At 45.2% G+C, this 18,767-nt stretch overlaps 1 protein-coding gene across 7 annotated transcripts in view; it reads right to left on the reverse strand.

The window, feature by feature from the left end:
- CTCF (CCCTC-binding factor) overlaps positions 1–17,313 on the reverse strand; it is a 37,366-nt gene extending 20,053 nt beyond the window's left edge. For 2 of the 7 annotated variants that reach the window (XM_030457940.1, XM_030457937.1), the window contains exon 1: positions 5,957–6,127. Coding sequence is in view for 1 of the 7 variants with exons in the window: in XM_030457935.1 (XP_030313795.1) it covers positions 6,135–6,188 (54 nt within the window). In the remaining 6 variants the exon portion in view is untranslated. The other 5 variants (XM_030457935.1, XM_030457936.1, XM_030457939.1 and 2 more) reach the window with 5 other exon arrangements.
- Positions 17,314–18,767: the final 1,454 nt, after the last annotated feature.

Here is an 18,767-nt window from a genome sequence, read left to right on the forward strand (position 1 = left end):
ATAACCTGGAAACTTTTGACAACAAGAGAGATATAATAATATAAATAAAAAGAATAAAAAGAATAAAAAGAATAAAAAGAATAAAAAGAATAAAAAGAATAAAAAGAATAAAAAGAATAAAAAGAATAAAAAGAATAAAAAGAATAAAAAGAATAAAAAGAATAAAAAGAATAAAACGAATAAAACGAATAAAACGAATAAAACGAATAAAACGAATAAAACGAATAAAACGAATAAAACGAATAAAACGAATAAAACTAATAAAACTAATAAAACTAATATAACTAATAAAACTAATATAACTAATAAAACTAATATAACTAATATAACTAATATAACTAATATAACTAATATAACTAATATAACTAATATAACTAATATAACTAATATAACTAATATAACTAATATAACTAATATAACTAATATAACTAATATAACTAATATAACTAATATAACTAATATAACTAATATAACATCCATCCCTACAAGATTTTAATTGTAGGAGCATAAAGACAACTTGCTGTGAATGTCAATGCAGACAGTACAAACCCAGAGGCAGATATTCATGTGGAAGGACAACCAGTGCCACTGCATGTTTTCCTAGCTGGGCTACTGATAATAAAGCTACTGTCCCAAAAAGGCCTTTGCCTGCCTCTCAGTCAACCTTAACAAGAAACCAAACCACAAACAAAACCAACCAACCAACCCTGAACTGCATCAAGTTTCATGGACCAAACAACAGCAAAATATTTCTTGTTGTTCAAACAAACAAAGATTAAAACCTGTGGTATGTTCAGAGCAACTGAAAAGCTGATTTAGTACTTTCATAGATAGTCCACATGAGGAAGAAAATAAAGTATCAGTTGAAACAATGGAGCCAGATGCTCGCTGTCAAACAAGTATCAGCCCCTACATCAGTGCAATTAAAATTAAAAAAAAAAAAAGAAAATCAGACCCAAAAAACTAACACATTCAGACTTTGAACTCAATTCACATAAAAACCCAACTCCGACACTGTCACAGCTTTGGTGCTTAGGGCTTAGCCACTTATTGAAACTAATATGGGAGTGGAAATAAAGCATTAGAGATTTATGTTGCCATAACCTGGAAACTTTTGACAGCTGAGACAGGAACAAGCAAAAACTTCACCCAAGAGCCTACAGTAATGCAGTATTTCTGCTACCTAAAGCAAAAGAATGATTTTTCTTTGAAGTGCATCCAACAGGCTTTAGGGACAAATGGACATTTTCTCATTTTTTCCTGCTTGCAGTCAATATGTCTGTCTGCACAGAAATTTAAGGACATCAACAGATCCAAAGTAATTACAGGAGCACTTGGCACCTATCCTTCCCCTCCTGGAACAGCCCCATCTTTCCTTTGAAAAGCCTCCCAGTAAGCAAGAACATCCCCATGGAATTGCACAGGTAGGCACCCTTTGCATTTCCCCCAGCAGGGCTTCCCTGGGAAGAGATGAACATGGCATGAACACAACTTTTTCCAGAGGAAATAAATATATAGAAACCACAAAGTGCAGCCTCCCAATCTCCTGGGTGTATTAACAGCAGCCCTGAGAGGCAACAAACCCAGAAGAGGAGCTAGGTGCATGTCCAACTTCTCCAAGCTCCCATCCCTGGGTTTAGAAGCACACCAATTCTTGCTCCATACAGTAGGCCACTAAAATAAAATAAAAATTAAAAAAGAAAAAAGCCAAATAACTGGGGAAGAGTCATGAAGATGCTCAAGAGTCATGAAGATGCACAAGAGTGTGTGACCCTGCATAGGGTCACACACTCCCAGGAACTTAAAATATATAAAGCTTTTACACTCAAGGTGATTCTAGGAGGAGTTCAGCCACAGCACCACACTCCAGAGGCTCAGCTGAGCCCCAGGGTTTTCCAGAACTTGGATTATCTACAGAGAGGCTGAAATTTCCTAACTCTCATCCCATTCTATGGGTAATTGCCAACAGAAATAAGGAAGATTCATCAGGTAGAGTTACTCAAGCATTATAGATTAAAGAATCTTGTGTTGAGTTCTTCCAGAACAGGTGCAAGAAGGAACCAACTTCTTCTTCTTTCTTCTTTTCAAGATAAGCCTAGGAATGTGAAACTACTTGACAAAGCCCACAGAACTTGAAGGAACACACAGCATCCCATGAACTCTCTCTGGGAGAGTGTATTGCCATGGTGCCACCACATGCAAAACATGAAAGATTTACTACCAACAGAGGAAACCAGGAAGTTGGGATAAGCTTCCTATATTAAATCATTTACTCAAGCTAGAAACCTGAAGTGTTCATTTGCCTACTGCATTAAATTCCAAATCTCTTGGTTTTGACTGCTATGCCCATCTCCAGCTGTTCTCACTTCCTCCTTGCCACTTAAAACACTGGCACTGAAAAAAGAAAAAAAAAAATACACAAACAGCTATTACAGCTTTAAATTAAAAAAAAAATCTGTCTCATTAATCCATCACTAAAGATTCACTTTGAAAAAATGTTTCAGCATCTCTTGGAGAGTCAGGAAAAGCAAGAGGAAGAGTGACAGAACGTTCATGGGGTTCATAAATGCTTGTGCCTTTTGTATGTACAAGAAGCTGCCTGTCAAGACGAAGAGGCCCCAAGAAATCTATTAAAAACCCTACAGGAATAAACCTGCAGCTGCACACACAGAGCTGTAGAAGGATGATGTCCATAAATACCAACCCTGCAAAGGGGAAGGGTGCAGACAGACAGCTCTGGCAGTGTCTGGGTCCTGCTGGTGGCTGTGATGGAAGGGTGGCTGCCCTCAACAGGGCAGGCAGAGAGTGCTTCAAAGCTTTTAAGTGGATCCCTGCACTAAATTACCATCTAAAGAAACTCATCTTTCTCCCCATTAACAAGAAAGAAGATCAGATCCTTAATTTGCAGCCAGGAGAACACTGCCCTGCTGCTCAAGAGCTCCTCTCACCTCCTCCCTTCACACTGAAGCCTTCACTCACCACAGGGAACTTCCTGAACCACAACTAATTCCCAACAACTGCAGGGAAAACCAGTTAATTATGCTAAAACATGTCTGGTTCCTGATGAGGTTCCCCATTTTCTGCAGAGAGAGGTCAGGGAGCAGATGCTGAGTGCCAGGACCCTGGGTCCAGCAGCCAGGTGGCTGCACTGAGCTGTGTCCCTCTGCTTCCTGTCACTTTGTCACCCTCAGAGCACACACTGGTGACACTGCTTTCTCTCCAGCACCCTCAGAGCACACACACTGGTGACACTGCTTTCCCTCCAGCATCCTGCAGCCCTCAGCCTCACAGGCAGCTTGTGGGCACCTTCCTGTCTCATGTCACCAGCACTGAGCTGTGACCAAATACACACACACACACACAAACTACTGGTTTATTCTATGAGTTGGTACCTGAGAACCAAAGTCACCTTCTGCTCAGGCTTTGGTGAAGGCAGCACAGTTTGGGACAGTTTTACCAAGAGGAAAATTCAGCTTTTATCCACCTGAACTCCCAAGAGCAGAGCCAAGCCATCTCCCCAGCTACAGGACACTCATCACACACAGCTACTGGGGTGCAGACTGAATCAAAATACAGTCAACTCAAATACAGTCAAAATACAACATTTCTACAACTACCTCCAGCCTTTTTTTTTTCCCCCCTTTCCTCCCTCCTCTCCTCCTGTAACCTACAAGAGCCATCCTCCTAGCTTCTGCTCCCACCCAGGGATGTTGGCAGAGCTCTTTCAAACACTGATAATGTCTCAAGAAATAAATCAAAGTGATGAGAACCTCCAGCCAGTGCTGAGCCCTGTTTTTCAGTCAGCAAGAAGCACACACACTGGTGATTTTCTGTAATTACTGAAGATGAAATCAACTTGTTACTTGGGATCAAGAGGGTCCTCCAGAAGGGAACTCAAGTCCCTACCTTTCCTCAGCTGTTTTGCAGAACAAGCTCCCAAATCCTTGTACCTGATAGCAGCAAAAAGGCCCCAAAAATCATGGCTCTTCCAGAACTAACACTGCTAATCCTGCCAGAAGCAGCCCTGGCCTGCAATGGAGAAGAAAGCATAATGCAATAATGTCAACTGCTTGTGCTTGCATTGTGAAGAAAAATAGTAATTTTTAAAAATTAATCTTTGAAGTTACTGACAACAAATCCCACACATATTCAAGTGAGTTATAAGTAGCTTTTAACTTGATGTGGAAGCCTTAAAAAGGAAGCATTTCAGTTTTACTTCTGGATGTATTTTTTTTTTTTGTTTTCCTTTCAAACTGGAAAATTAATTCTACTGAGAAAGTAGTAGGGATGATTTTAGCAAATATTCTTGTTCCATTCTTCCTTAATTTCTCCTTCCATTCCTATCTAGCATTCTTTTAAATGTTACTTTTAAATTTTTCCTTTTTTCTTCCAGTAAGTGCTTATGCAGTCTCAGTAGATAATCCCACCTCTTAAGTTGTACACAGAATTCCCCAGTGAAAGTGGAGAAATAAGAGTTAAACATCTCCATATCAGCATTTTTGTTACATGTTTCCCTTTAATATAATAAGGGAACCCATTTTGCTAAAGTGACAGCTCCTCCTAGAAGGACAACCATTCAGTTTTATCAGGTGTAAAACACAGAAAGATTCACACTTTAAAAGTAGCAGTCAGAGGAATTGATTTTCAGCTGCTGCCAGACCATAAAATTAATCAGTCCCTGCCTTTTCACAGAATCACAGAATCTTTACAGCTCTTCATGATACAGAAGTGATGAAGGAGCTCCTGAAAGACCACTGGAATACTTGAAGGTATTAAGTTAAGAACACTGGAAAAATATTTAAAGTTAGAAGTGGCTGCAAAACTAATTTCCACTGAAAGTAACATTATAGGTAAATTTTGGAAGAGGTTAATAATGCCATCAACAAGAATTTGTGGTCATTCTCACCCCCTCACACATTAATTTAGGTTTTCACTGAAGCTAGGAGCTAACAAAAAAAAATAGTGTTTGTTCATAATCAGTCTGATCAGAGCCCTGTTCTTTGGCCATCTGATGTTGCAGGATATTGAAATGGCACCACCAGACACAACCACACAACCACACCTGAAAAGAGACCAGTGCAACAAGTTTCATGGCATTCTGGAGACTTCTTAGTAAGGAGCAAGCATTTGGATTTTGTTTTCCTCTAAGCCTTCATCTAGATGAGTAAATATCCAAGAACAACCTTGTGAGGAACAGCTATTCCTTTTCTATTTCACCAAGTATTCACTAATTAGTGATACTCTGTGTGAGCAAACAAATCCAAATCAGAGGAGCAGGAAGTGCTCATCCCTGGGATGGTAACATGGATCCTGCCCCACCACCACCATCAGTCACCTCACAAATTACACCCTGCTGCAGAGAAGGAAAACTCAAGTCAGAGGCAGCTTGCTTAATGTCAGGCTGTCAAACAGAGAGGGGTAATTTGCTGTTATTGCAGCAGGGAACAGGAAATACCAGGAGAGCTTTGAAAACACAGCAGAAGGGTGGTGGACAAGATAAACTCCTGGGGGCCTAAATTAAGTCATCCTTGCTTTTGAATCACTGATGGCAGCAAAGTTCATCTGAATTAATAAGAGCTGGGACAGACGTAAACAGAACTAAGCCCAGGTGAACCCTGGACACTGGTGCTCATGCTGAACTTTTCAGCACTTTATTCTAATTTAAACATCTAATTAATGCAGATTCACCTTTCAAATATTCTTCTACATTAGCCCTGTAAGTGCTTTTACAACCAACCTTCAGTGTAGATGAAGCAAAAGAGAATTCCCAGACAGGCACCTGACCTTGGAGGAAAAACCTTTCTGCCTAAGGCCCTACTCCCAAATTCTGACTCCATCAGAAGCCAGCCCAGCCACTTGTCCCCTCCCACATCACCCCAGTTGTTCCTGGTGTCAACAGAGGCTTTTCTAATACTGCAGCTAACAAGTCAGGAAACTAATCCAGGCCAGAACTCACCCAGCCAAAAAGATACTTATTTCCATCCAGACCAGGTCTCTGGTGTGCCCAAACACTCAGGCCAGCCAAGAGAAGGAGGGCAAGAGGGTTTCTTCCAGCACAGCAAAAGCTTTAAGTGTTCAGGAAACTACTGCCTTGGCATGGAACACATCCCACACTTTAAAACCCCTTAATTTACATTTATGTTCTTGATGCTTCTGCACTTCTGCCTGGACTGATTTGTTCTCTTCATGCTGGCTATTCTTCATGCAGCTCTTGATGTCAGAACACACTCTGGAACAGAACAGATGAGGTGCACTAGTGAACTACAGAAAAGAGAAAGGGAAGAAAAAGGGGGGTGAGGGGAGCACTGCTTGGATGTTTAATGCTTAACAGGAAGTGTTCCCACACCTCTAAGAAGTACAGCACTGATAACTACTTGATAAACCCTTCACAAAAAGCTTTAAACAAAACCAAGAGTATTTTAACAGGCTTTAGTACTTTTTATCAGGAAGAATTAACTCATTTTACACACTCTCATCTCTACTTCTTCTCAAGCTCTTTAGGATTTCAAGTTCTTACAGGCTAAAACTCTGTATGCCTCATATCAAATCAAGATTGCACTGGGACATTTCAGAGCTGGTTCAATTCATTTCAGCTGTCCTGTACTGTGGAATACCAAATCACAATACAATAGCAGTTTATATTGCTAAAAGGGAGTAAATTAGAGCAAGTTACTAGGGTCAATGAAGCAAGTAACACTACCAATAAAGTAACAAAATCAGCTCTAACAGACTTCTGACCTTGTTAGTGTGAGAAAGAACATCCTTAGCTCACTGAAGAGCTGTGAAGCTGCCTTATTCTAATCAATTAAGAGCTTAAAATATTCACATTCATGGAACTGAGATACTGACAAGACAGCAGATTATTTCTCATCTGTGAGCCTTCTGAGTCCTCAGTGTGCACACAGGCTGAAAACCCTCCAAACAGTAAGCAGCTCCACAGGAGCAATTTTAAAGTGAGGCACACACTGGTGTGCAGGCCAAGCAGTGTGGAATTTCACACTAGTTCTACCTTCTTTGAATAGAAGTACCTCTCCCCCAAGTTCTTCTGTCATTTATTGAGTACAAGGGACTCAAGTCTGGATTCTGGCTGCATTTTTTTCCTTGGTAAGTCTATTTTTAATAGTTTATCAGCTTCACTGTGGGTAAGTTAGTTGGAGCTGTGGGTGCTCAGTGAGACTGAGCTTTTAAAAAAAGCATTTGATCTATTTAACACTTCCTCTGTAAAAATCCCATAGAACCTATACATTAATTTGACCATAAAAATGGATGCCCAGACAATGGGAGGGAGTTTGCTCCTCCACTCAGGGCACATGGAGACTCCTGGCACAAGCTGCATCCTTGCCAGGTTCTGTGCTGGTGAGAGCTCATGCACAGAGAACACCCATGGCTGGTACCTCAGTTTGTATTCCTGACCTGTGTCCCTGCTAGGAGAAAACTCCTAGTTCCTAAAACTTCAAAACTTGCAAATTAACATTGAAAAGTCCTTAAAGAATAAAGGACTTCTCAATTTGGAAGACACTTGATGCCAAGTTAACACCTCTTGCACAGCACTGCATCATCTCAGAGGTTTTGTGGCTGGGCAAGACACACCACAGCTCCTCTGGGGACCACATTTAACTGAACAGATGCATCCTTCAGCTACTGTTTTTATGGAAAACTTGAGTTTTCCTGGAATTTTGATTCAAGAGAGAGATTTCTTCACATTTTCAAAACCTCACCTTCTACTTGGGAAACAACTTAGCAGTGGAGAGGTGAAACAAAGCAGTAAATGTAGTTCTTTTCCACACTACAGGCAACACAGACTGAGGAGAGTTTACAAGGCTATCTGGTGGGTTAATGCACAGCACAACCATCACTCTCCTCTCTTCACAAACTATTGACTCTGCTTGAGGAAACAGCTGACTGGAGTTTAAAAAGGTCTGGAGCCTGCAGTTTAGACACTGCTCAAGGAACATCAAAACTACCAAACCCAAGAAGTAAAGTTTCCCAGCACCATAAACATCCACCCTTCCAAAATCAAGGAATACCTGCTCTGCTCCACTCCACTGTAATGTCCTGGGGGGTCATTCCCTGGAGCAACCCTCCTTTCCTGGGAAGATGGCCTATTCCTGTTACAGTAATCACCCTATTTTCATGCAGTAATCCCCATTCCAATTATATGCTGGAGGACATTTGGGTAAGGTTTGGTAAACCTGATGGAAAAGTGGGATAAGCTGGAGATTTAAGTGCTCCACATATCCTGAGCTTAGTACAATGACACACCCTGAGAAGAGCTCAAACTCTGAGATGCTGGTGCACAGACAGGACAGGAGCAGACTGACAGTGCCAGCTGTGAGAAGGCCAAGGGGAAATCTTCCTGATACCTTCACGTGCCAGTCTGTTTGAAAAGGTGGCTCTGGGACAAGGACAAATGGTAAAACAAAATCCTGACCTACACCTGGACTGGATCAGACACTGCTAACCAGGGAGAGCCAGACTGCTAACACAGCAGGACACGCATTCAGGGCTGTTTCCCTTCTTTGAATCTGGTGGAGCTGCAGAAAACATCCCTAAGGATTTGTCTGCACAAGCCACTCAAATCAGACGTCTCCAAAAGCATTGCAGATGTCATGCCAGGCAAGCCAGACATCTGAATATTTGACAGTTTGCTCTATCATACTGTCATGGAAGCTGCCAAATTCTTCTTCAAGGAGGTCAAAATGCTTGCAGAAGAGGCAGAGGATGCAGCTGCCTCAATAGGATAAAACTATTTCCACACACACTACAGGAGCCAAGTATAATAAGCTGCTCTGGGCTCAGTTAGTGCTCTAGAAGCTCAGAGTAGGTAGGAGTCAACACTGGACATTCCTAAGCAGAAAGGAGATATGGAGGGTAGGCAAGGATCAAGTAATCAAGCAGTACCTTTTGAGCATTCAGTATTGCCAGGGAAGCCATAAATCTCTCTTCAAAGCTCAGAAATGGCAGTAAGATATATAATCAGCAGGAATGCTGGGTAACACTAACTTCTTCCATCCTCCAAAAAGAAAAGAAAAGAAAAAGATTTTAGTAATCTGATAAGCTTTGACTAGCCCTCAAAAACAAAAAAAGTTGTTTTGTTTTTTTTCAAACTGTAATCTGAAAGCTCCTGAAATGTGTCTGAAGGGTTCTCTGGCAGTACCTGCAAACAGCTCAGGAGGAAACAAGCTACTCTAGCACTGTTACACTTAGGTTCCTACAACCCAAACCAGGGAGGCATTTTCAATTCAGCAGCATTTCCTATTTTAATTTTAAACTTCTGCACGTCAGAGATTGTTTCAAGGTAACAGCTTTGCAAATCAAATCCAAGGAGACAGAGAAACTGCATGAAAAGACAAAGACTGGCAAAAAATGACTCCTGGTTCCACACCAGTGAAAAGCTCTGCCAGGAGTCAGTCCAGAGAAAAGTTGTTTCTTTCATCACTGAACAATGGGACAATTTAATTCCCTTGATTTTACACACACAAAGTTTACTGCTCTGCTTTAAAAGAGAAAAATTTTTTACAAAGATCCAAATGCTGCCATGAGTCCTTGTGGTCTCAGCTACCTTTAGAGAAAACCTCTACTTCAAAATATTTTGAGGCATGGCTCCACAAAGCAGCCTTAGTTTTAGCCCATTCACTTACATCCAGATGCCCCCTTTTTTTTTGAGGGGGGGAAACAAATTCAGCTGACCAACTCCCTGCCCAGCAATGCAACTTCCAGCACACAGATGCAAGGAGATGAGGTCACAACAGCCCTAGTGCAAGCCCACTTCAATTTTCCAGGGAAGCCATGACTTTGACTTCCCTGAGTACACTGGCATTATTCCCAACACAGCAAGAGCTCTTGAGTCACTTGGTCAGCTTTTAGCAATTTTTTTTTTTTTCTCAACCTGTCCATTTCTCCAACATTAACATAAAAATGCCCCACAAGGACAGACCCATGACCATCCTGTCCAGCAGAAGCAGGGAGGGACACTACAAGGACAGCAGGCAGTCACATCTGTGGTTTACCACCCCCATCCCAGTGCTCAGCCATGGGATTAAGGATCTCAGCCTCCGGACCCACAGATCCCTTTCTGAGCCTGTCTTCACAGTCTCTTATCAAAACAGGGTTGCCAGCCACTGTGGTGGATTTGCCCTGCTCCTCCTACAAGGCTCACCACACAATTCTCCCTGAAAAGCTGGTTTTGAGTGGAAGGAACCACACTGCAGAATCTGACTGACACAGAGGGAAGTTCTGCCAAGAGCCAGTGAGAAAACACAACTGCCACACTCAGCAGGAGCTCCTGCTGAAGTTACCACCCAGAAGGGCACCTGGATGACAGGCAAGTTAATTCTGCAGCCAAGACAGTTCTCAAGCTCACATGTCCCCTTCCCATCTTTAACATATGGGATACATGAAATATACTTTCAGCTTCCAGCTATCTCCACGTTGAGATGCTCAGTCCAGCATCAGGCTGTAACATCCTGGAGAGCTCAGAAAGCATCAAATACTTGTGTCAAGTCTCCTCAGGTGATGCATTACCATAGCTCAAAATTAATATGTGTTGTTTACTCCTTCCACAGCTTTACCCTCCCTAGTTTCATTCCTGGTAACTCAGCATCCACTTTAAAACAAGAATAACTACACTATAAAATAATTGCACCCAATGTATGTAAATGCAACATATAAAATATGAATTAATAAACAATTTTATGTAACATAAAAGAAATAATTTTACTAATCTTTATTTTCTAGAGTAGATTCAGTACCAATCACCCTACTCCATCCTCACTGAGCATTTCCCACACTGGGAACTGGGAAGAAAGAGCCCTTTAACATGTAGGATTGGGATTGACTGGACACTGCTAACCTGGTAGCCAGCAGAAGCTGAACAGGAGCCAGCAAAGAACAAAGTTACCCCCCAGCAGCTCAGGGATGCTACAGCCACAGATCAGGGGTTTCAACACTCACAAGTCTGGACTAAGTATTGTGACAGACCTCCAGTATCTATCAGTACCTGCTTATTCTCTCCTGTTCAGGTGGTGTTGCTGGTTTGACCATGTTCTGGATTTCTAAGGAAAACTCCTAAAGCCAACCCTGTTCAAAAAGAGGGAAGCTGGTGAAAAGGAAGCTGCTCCCCATCTTTTTTATTTAGAATGATCACCCCAAGAGTCTGACCTCTTATGAATTGCACTTCTGTAAATGTTTATGAAACAAAAGAACTTCTCTCTTACAGCTGGCTGAGGCAATTTTTAGAATTTTGCTTGTTCTTGATTCAAAGATGTTAAGAAATTACAAGATCCACAACAGCTCCTCTTATGATAATCTAATGGGGTTTTTTAATTATGAAAAGCTTAGCCTTTTAATTTGAAATTATCTGGCTACAGATTCTTGTGTTTGTCAGCAAGATTAAAACCAGCTCATTAATATCCAGCATTGTCTTGCCAGGGAGAGCTCTGAGATCTCTAATCAAGGCACCTCTCAGTTTTGCAGAGAGGCTGCAGAGTAAACTCTGAACACTTCTCTGCATGGCATTATGCCCCAGCTCACCATCAATCCAGAGACTAATCCTCCTCACAGACACTCAGTTGTTTGGTTTTTAAGTGGTGATGTCAGAACTGTCCACAGTATTTTGCTAATAACTCCAACCCTTCCCAGAAGGGCAAGGATAAATCTCCAGTCATTCCATCAAGGCACCTGAGAACTCCATTAGCTTTTATGTCACCTTCTCAACTCATGGTCAAACTGTTTACTCACTGCAAAAACTCCAAAATGCAGTTCAGCCCCTGCTTTCTAGCTTGCCAGGTGCCTTCTTCATTTAAATGCAGCTCAACAGCCTTGCTCCCAGGTGTAGCTCAGCACATGCAGCTCAACAGGTCCCACTGCACCTGAGAATCCTGCTGGCTGCCTTTCTGCTCTTCACCTTTCCAGGAACCACAATTTGAGCATGGAAAAGTTTTAAATGAACAGAAGTTTTGCACCACCAAAATCAGTAATAAAAACAAACTGTACATCCTGAACATCCACGGAAACTGCTCAGTCCTGTACACCCCAAACTATCCAGAATCAAATGGAATTTACTGATATTCAGTATGAATTCTTTAATTCTGCAAGGTCCTCAACACTGAGAGACACCTTTAACAAAAGCAAATAATAAACTTCATATGCTCTTTTCCTTTAAGTGGTATTTGCTAGGATTAATTACTTACTTTTCTCCACTCCTTAACTAAATTCTGTGCTAGGAATAAATGGGAGAACTGGTAATAGGAACTACTTTTTCCTGAACATCCATGGAAACTGCTCAGTCCTGTACACCCCAAACTATCCAGAATCAAATGGAATTTACTGGTATTCAGTATGAATTCTTTAATTCTGCAAGGTCCTCAACACTGAGAGACACCTTTAACAAAACCAATTAATAAAATCCATATGCTCTTTTTACCTTTAGGTGTTATTACTAGGATTAATTACAGACTTTTCTCCCCTCCTTAACTAAATTCTGTGCTAGGAATAAATGGGAGAACTGGTAATAATGTAAACAATATCTGTACTCACATAAAGCAGTGCCAGGCAGACACACAGAGTACCTGGGGTACTATCATGCTACTCACTGCTATCATCATCCCCTCCATCTCCTTTTAACTCTGATGCATCAGCACTTCTCCCACCTCCCAGAATTTCCCTAGTGTTCCAAAGTGCATCACCCCTACAATATTCCTTCCACCACCACAGCTAGGGATATTCCAGGGTTAAAAGTGGGAAAAAATCCACTGGCCAAGGCAAACATCACCTCCCAGTATTCTCTGGTGGTGTTCTTTTGGGTGTTTGGGTTTTTTTTTTCCTCTGTTTCATCTTGTGATTGGGTTTTAGTGTGCTTAAAAACAAACCTAAACAAAACTAAACTAAACAAACAACTGAGGAATTTCAGTTCTAAATACTTGGAAGAGGGAATAATGATTACTTTGACATTCCAATTAAGGCAAGAAATATTCTTTATATAATTGGACATGGCTACTTTCTCCTCTACTTTACAGATAGCTACTTTACCTGCTGATGTTTGAGAGACTTACAAGCTTCTAATCATGATGCATATTAATACAGACATAGGTGTATTTCATGCTCCAAACAATTTGTGATTTGGCTTCCATTTTGTTACAACTTCACAAGTTCAATGATGTGAAATTTTTAGATTCTGGGGAAAAAATAGAGGCAAAAATAAATAAATTTTCAGTACACTCTGAACTTAGTTCACAGTCTACTTACTCAGCCTGTACATTGGAGTGAAGCTTTTCAGTGAAACTCAGGAAGATTTAGAAACATCCCAGGCTAGTTTCTATGGCAGAGAAATAAAAGGATGCTGAGAGCTGACTGAAAAAACAGTATGTATTTGGATTACCTAAATTATGGGATGTAAATACCCCATATCACAGCTTGCTGCACTGCCACTTGCACAGTCACCCTCCCCTGGTCAGCATATCCCAGCTGATCACTGCATTTATTTTGCTTTTAAATGCAAAAACAAACGGCCCTGGTGTCAGCTCTTATCAGCCCCATACAGCACTCCAATCCTTAAGCAACTGACAGGAGAAAGTGGGAGGGCTGGAACTGAGGAGTCTAAAAGCAAACCTTTAGATAAGAAATGAAATGAAACTGTAAAGCTCTGGAAGTCACTGCTTCCTCTGTCCAGTTCTTCAGGAATCCAGCTCTATCAGAGCTCTCCACTAAGTGATGGTAACTGCACCTTCTTGAGAGCTGTCTCTGCACTACTTCTGTGTTTTCACCTGTTAAGAACAGCACTGGGGAGACATTAAGACTTGAAAGTTTCCAAGTGTTTATGAGGGAATGTTCACTCTTAGCTGTAGTTTATGTTAGACACCAAAATTCAGTTGTTCAGTTACCTGAATGTTAATACAAGCTGCAGCACAAAACTCCCTACCCACCTCATGCTTATTTCAGTCTTCCTTTCAAGGTTATTTCTGTTAATAAAAAAATCCTGAGATCACTCAGGTGAACAGCTATTTATTTTTCTTATTTAATACCTGTCTAGAATAAGCATGTAATTTAATTTCTGAAGAATAATGTATTACTGAAGTGGGAGGAGCAGCAGAACAGAGTGCTTTAAATCAAAGTTTAAATCAAACTCAAATATTCCTCAGTTACAGTCAAGGACAGGACAAAGATTTGGTCTAAATTTCAGTTAAAAAAAAAAAAAATTGTGTGTGTGGGGAACCCAAGATGTTCTGAACCATTTTTATGAGCAGTAAATATAACCTATGAACAAAATAAATTTCCCAGATCTGTTCACCTCTCCAAGAGCACTGCAGAGCAGCAAGAGCTTGATGCTGTGTTACCATTTCAAGGTTTAGTACAAAAAAAAGCCTGAATTGGGTATCTGAGCCAGAGCCAAACAGATGAACAGGTTTTCCAGTTAAGCAAACAAATCAGTTAACACAAACAAACCACTCAGGCAAAGCTTTGGGTCCCTTTAGCTCCACTGTGGAAGCTGAGAACTCCCAGCTCTGCCAGCATGTGCCTTCACATGAGCAGGGAGCAGCCCTGGCTGCCCCTTGCTATGTGTATTTCTAGAGGAGAGGGAAAAGAGTTGTGATCTGAACACTCTAATACTCCCCCAGGCATTCCCTCTCTGGTACAGAGAGGTAAAAGACTTGCCAGGGTGGGCAAAGCAGGGAGTTTTGATGCAAATATAACCAATCTACATAATATATTTGAACTATTTAACATAGAAAAAGCCATTCAAAGCAGGAAGAGATGCCCAGATAAAGTGATAAAAAAGAGTCTACCAAAGCATCAATGATCTTAGAGGTCTTTTCCAACCTTAATGCAGAATAAGGGCAAGGAATAAGCTGACTCTTCTGATGGGGCAGATGAGCCTAAGCACACTTTACATTTAACTGCCAAAACATCTTCATTAGAAAAGCAGGAGCTCTTGGACATGAGGTACTAAGAGGAAAGAGAAGAAATTAAGTTCCAGAGAAGGCTCTGTGCAGAAATTCCAAAGCAGGTTAGTCATCACACATCATGCTGAATAAATGCAAGTGTAATGCAGGTCAGCTCCTGGCATTTTCAAGCCAGCAGCAATGGGACCACATCAGGCAGGTACCAGCCTGCAGCCAGAGGAGCTGGTAATGATGCAGACAAATTAGCCACGGTTCATATTCAAGGTACAGTCTGCCAATAAAAAAAGGAGTTACTGAAATAGCTCTTTTCCCTCAGTAATGCTGCAGGCACCAGCTGCCAACAAACCGAATGCTCCTCAAGCTCTGTCCAAACTGGGCACAGCTCGATGTGTTCTTTCAGCCCACTTGAGGCTGTGGGAACTCAATTTTTGTCTATTTAGCTCAGATGGTACCACACAAAGATTCAAAAGTGTTACTGAAGCCATTCTGTGCCTCCTAAGAACCCACTTCACGTATAGTAGAAGCAGAGAGAACATAAAAACTGAACTCACCCTATGCAGCCAGAAGAAAAGCAAAGTGGGAGTAAAAAAACATCTATCAACCTAAAAAAAGGAAGCATTGCTTTGCCCTTATGCTCAGACTGTTCCTTCCTTCAGTCCTAACGATGTCTTCTGCACTCAAGTAAAGTGTTAGGTGCGGCTAAAGCAATAAAACCAGCTTGAATACAACATGGAGCTATTCCTTCCACCCAGCAGATTCCTGCAAATCCAACAGGCTCAGCACAAGCGGAATAAACTGGAAAAGCTGAGAAAATATTTACGTGCTTCCTGCACCAAAACAAAACCCAGATATACTGGAAGGGGTAAATAGTATTTCAGATGCTTCTAATAACGCCTCTGGAGTTTATTACGAGGATTCAGTAACCGGCAGGAGCTGAGGAACAGCCATGCATCGATTTGAGGGAAAAGACTGGGTAAAAAAGGGGAAGTCACAGACAGTAAAAGGGAGCCAGCAGGCAAGTCCTGAGGATTACACCCAACAGAAAAGGATGCATAAAACATGGCCAAAGCCCTCTATCAAAGTCATTTCACCGAGCTAAGGCAGGGCTAAATCTGATAACCGCACAAACACATTCACACGAGAAATCTGAAGTTGATGTCGACAGGAAAACAAAAACTGTTCGGGCACCAAGCATGTGCGGCTGCCTCTCCGGCATCGGGAAAGAACCGGGGGTTTGTGTCGATGCCGTCCCCACCTCGTAGAACAAACCGGTAGAATAAAACCGGGGTTGGTGGCGGGCCCGGCTGCGGGGGACGAGATCCCGGTCCAAACCGAAGCGAAGTGCCCGAACAAGTTGTGGCCGTGTCCCTAGCAGCCCAGCCGCCACGCTGCTCCCCACCACGCCGCGGCGGCCTAAAGCCCGTCGGGGTGCGGAGGTGGGGGGCACACCGGGAGCCGAGCCCCGGGGGGGGGGGGGGGGCGGCGGGGATGTGTGTGTGTGTGTGTGTGTATCGGGGAGGGGGGGGGGATGTAACGGGGGGTTGGCTGCCGGTCAGCGCGGCGAGAGCGGGCGCCCCCCAGCCGTGCCCGCGGCCCGGTGCTGCATGGCGCTGCTCAGCCTGCCTTGCAGAGGGAGCTCGAGTCCCGCGCTGCGCCTCGCAGCGCCTCTCACTCCGCAGCAGACGCCAGCGCAGCGAGGCGGCGGCCGGCAGGAGCGGGACACGCAGCCGCCGCAGCCCTCACCCCCCCCGGCGGCCAGAGGCCCACCGGACACCCAGGGAGGACGCGGGCAGCGGGCGGAAGGCGACGGGGCCGAGTCCACCCACACACCCCTCTCTTAGAGGTGCGCGACGAGGCGGACGGAGAGCGGGGATTTGGGGTGCGGGTTGGCGTTTGGGGGGGGGGGAGGGGGGGGAAGGCGGCGGGGCGGGTGGGCAGCGGGCCCGGCCCGGTGGGGCGGGGAAGGCGGGGGAGGGGAGGAGGAAGGGACGGGAGGGACGGGAAAGGGGGGTTGGGGGGGGGGGGAGGGGAAGGCCCGGCGGCTCGCGTGGCGGGGAGGGGGCGGTGATCAGCTTCGGTGGCGCGGCGGAGGAGACAAAGGAAAGAAAATGGAGTCGCGGCCGGGGGCCCGGCCCGGTCGGTCGGGGCCAGCGGGGAAGGGAGGTCCGGGCGGGCCCGCAGCCCAGCGCCGCGCTGTGGGGAATGGCGGCGGTGGCAGGGCAAGCGCGGGCCGCGCTGGGGACGATAGAGGGAGACAAAGCCCCCTGCTTCCCCGGCGGCGGCCGCTGCGGGGCCCCAGCCGAACCGGAGCCCCATCGTGACACCTAGAGGCCGGAGAAAGCGACTGCAAACCCCCCGCCACCGCTTACCTGCGCCCGCACCCCGCCGAGCTCGCTCAGGCCGCCGGGCCCCGCCGCCGCCCCGCGCCGCCGCCGCCCCCGGGCCCCGCGGAGCCGCCGCGCCCCGCCCGCCCTGACGCGGCCGCCGCTCGCGCCCAGCACCAGCTCGCGGTTTAATCGCTCCACAGTCGCTTCGGACACAAAATGGCGGCGGGCGGGCGGACTGCGCCTGCGCCAGCGCGGCTGCCGCTGCCGCCGGCCGGAGCGGGGGGGGGGTGGTGGGGGGGGAAGGGAGAGGGAGGGGGGAGCGGGAGGCGGGAGGGGGGTGGGGGGGGGGAGCGGCCGCGCGGGGCAGGATGGGAGGGGCGGGCGGGGGCCGCGGATCGCGCGCCAACTTCAAACGCGGGGCGGTGGCGCGCGTGCGTGCGTGCGTGCGTCACGCGCTGCCGGGGGCGGGCGGGGGGGAGGGGGAAGGGGAGGGGGAAGGGGGAGGTAGCGCCGGTCCCGCCCTTTTCCCCTCAGGGGTTCGGTCCGGTCCGGACCGCTCCGCTCCGGCTGCCTGGCACAGGGAGGGGGAACCGACACCGCCAGCACGGCCTGGGCGAATCCCGGGGTGGGCCGGAGGGAGCCTCGTGGGGCAGGTGCCCCCTCAGAGCCCCAGGGGTGGCGGTGGCTCAGCAGGGGGACCCTGTTCCTGTCACACCTCAGCAGCCGCCAGTTCCCCAGCCCCTGGCTCTGCGCTGCCCCCCCAGGCTAAAAACCCCCTCTGCACCTACGGGAGTTGTGTCAGCCCTGCCAGAGCTGCAGGATCAGAGTAAAGCAACAAAAGTCCTGACTTTTTCACCTTCCCACATGCTGAGGAGAGGTCAGCCCGTGTGAAGAGTGAAGCTGGGAGCAGCGTGAGCGATGCTGCTGTGACCGAATCGCTAGGAAAGTTGTAGGGCGATTTATAAATAAGTTACTGGAATTGGACGGGGTTTTTTTTTTCCTGGTGGTTTTAAAGGACCTTAGGCTTGCCAGGCTGGTAAACGAGCAGGATTCTGCTCTGCTTTGCTTCAGCAGTGCAGGACTGGTGGATGTGGTCCAGGTGTTTGGTAGGGAGCTCCTAGGCAAGGGAACCAGGTTGGATCCTGCCCGCCAGGAGTTGGGCACCACAGCTTTCCCCTGAGAAGTGGAAACAGCTGTGGCATCCAGAACAAGGCATGGGAATTCACGTTTGTCGCAGTTTCCTGTGTTGCTGAATCTTCTGGGTTTAACAAAGTTTCTCATCTCTGGTATTGCTGCAGCCCTCTAGCTGATGACAGGCAGGGAGATTTCTACAGGTTTCATGCTGCATCCTCTTTGTATGATCTGACCATAAAAACATGTGAAGTGAAGCTTGGGTCATAGGCTAAAATATTAATAGTTCAAAAGCTCGATGCCTTTGATTGAAGCTGCATTTTCCTCTTCTTTCACTCACCTGCCCATCCGTGGAGGGACAATAAGGCCGAGAACTCAGGAAGAAGACCAAACGTCAAGAAACCTCAAC

This window comes from Calypte anna, chromosome 11, assembly GCF_003957555.1.
Source record: "Calypte anna isolate BGI_N300 chromosome 11, bCalAnn1_v1.p, whole genome shotgun sequence".
Lineage (NCBI taxonomy): Eukaryota > Metazoa > Chordata > Aves > Apodiformes > Trochilidae > Calypte > Calypte anna.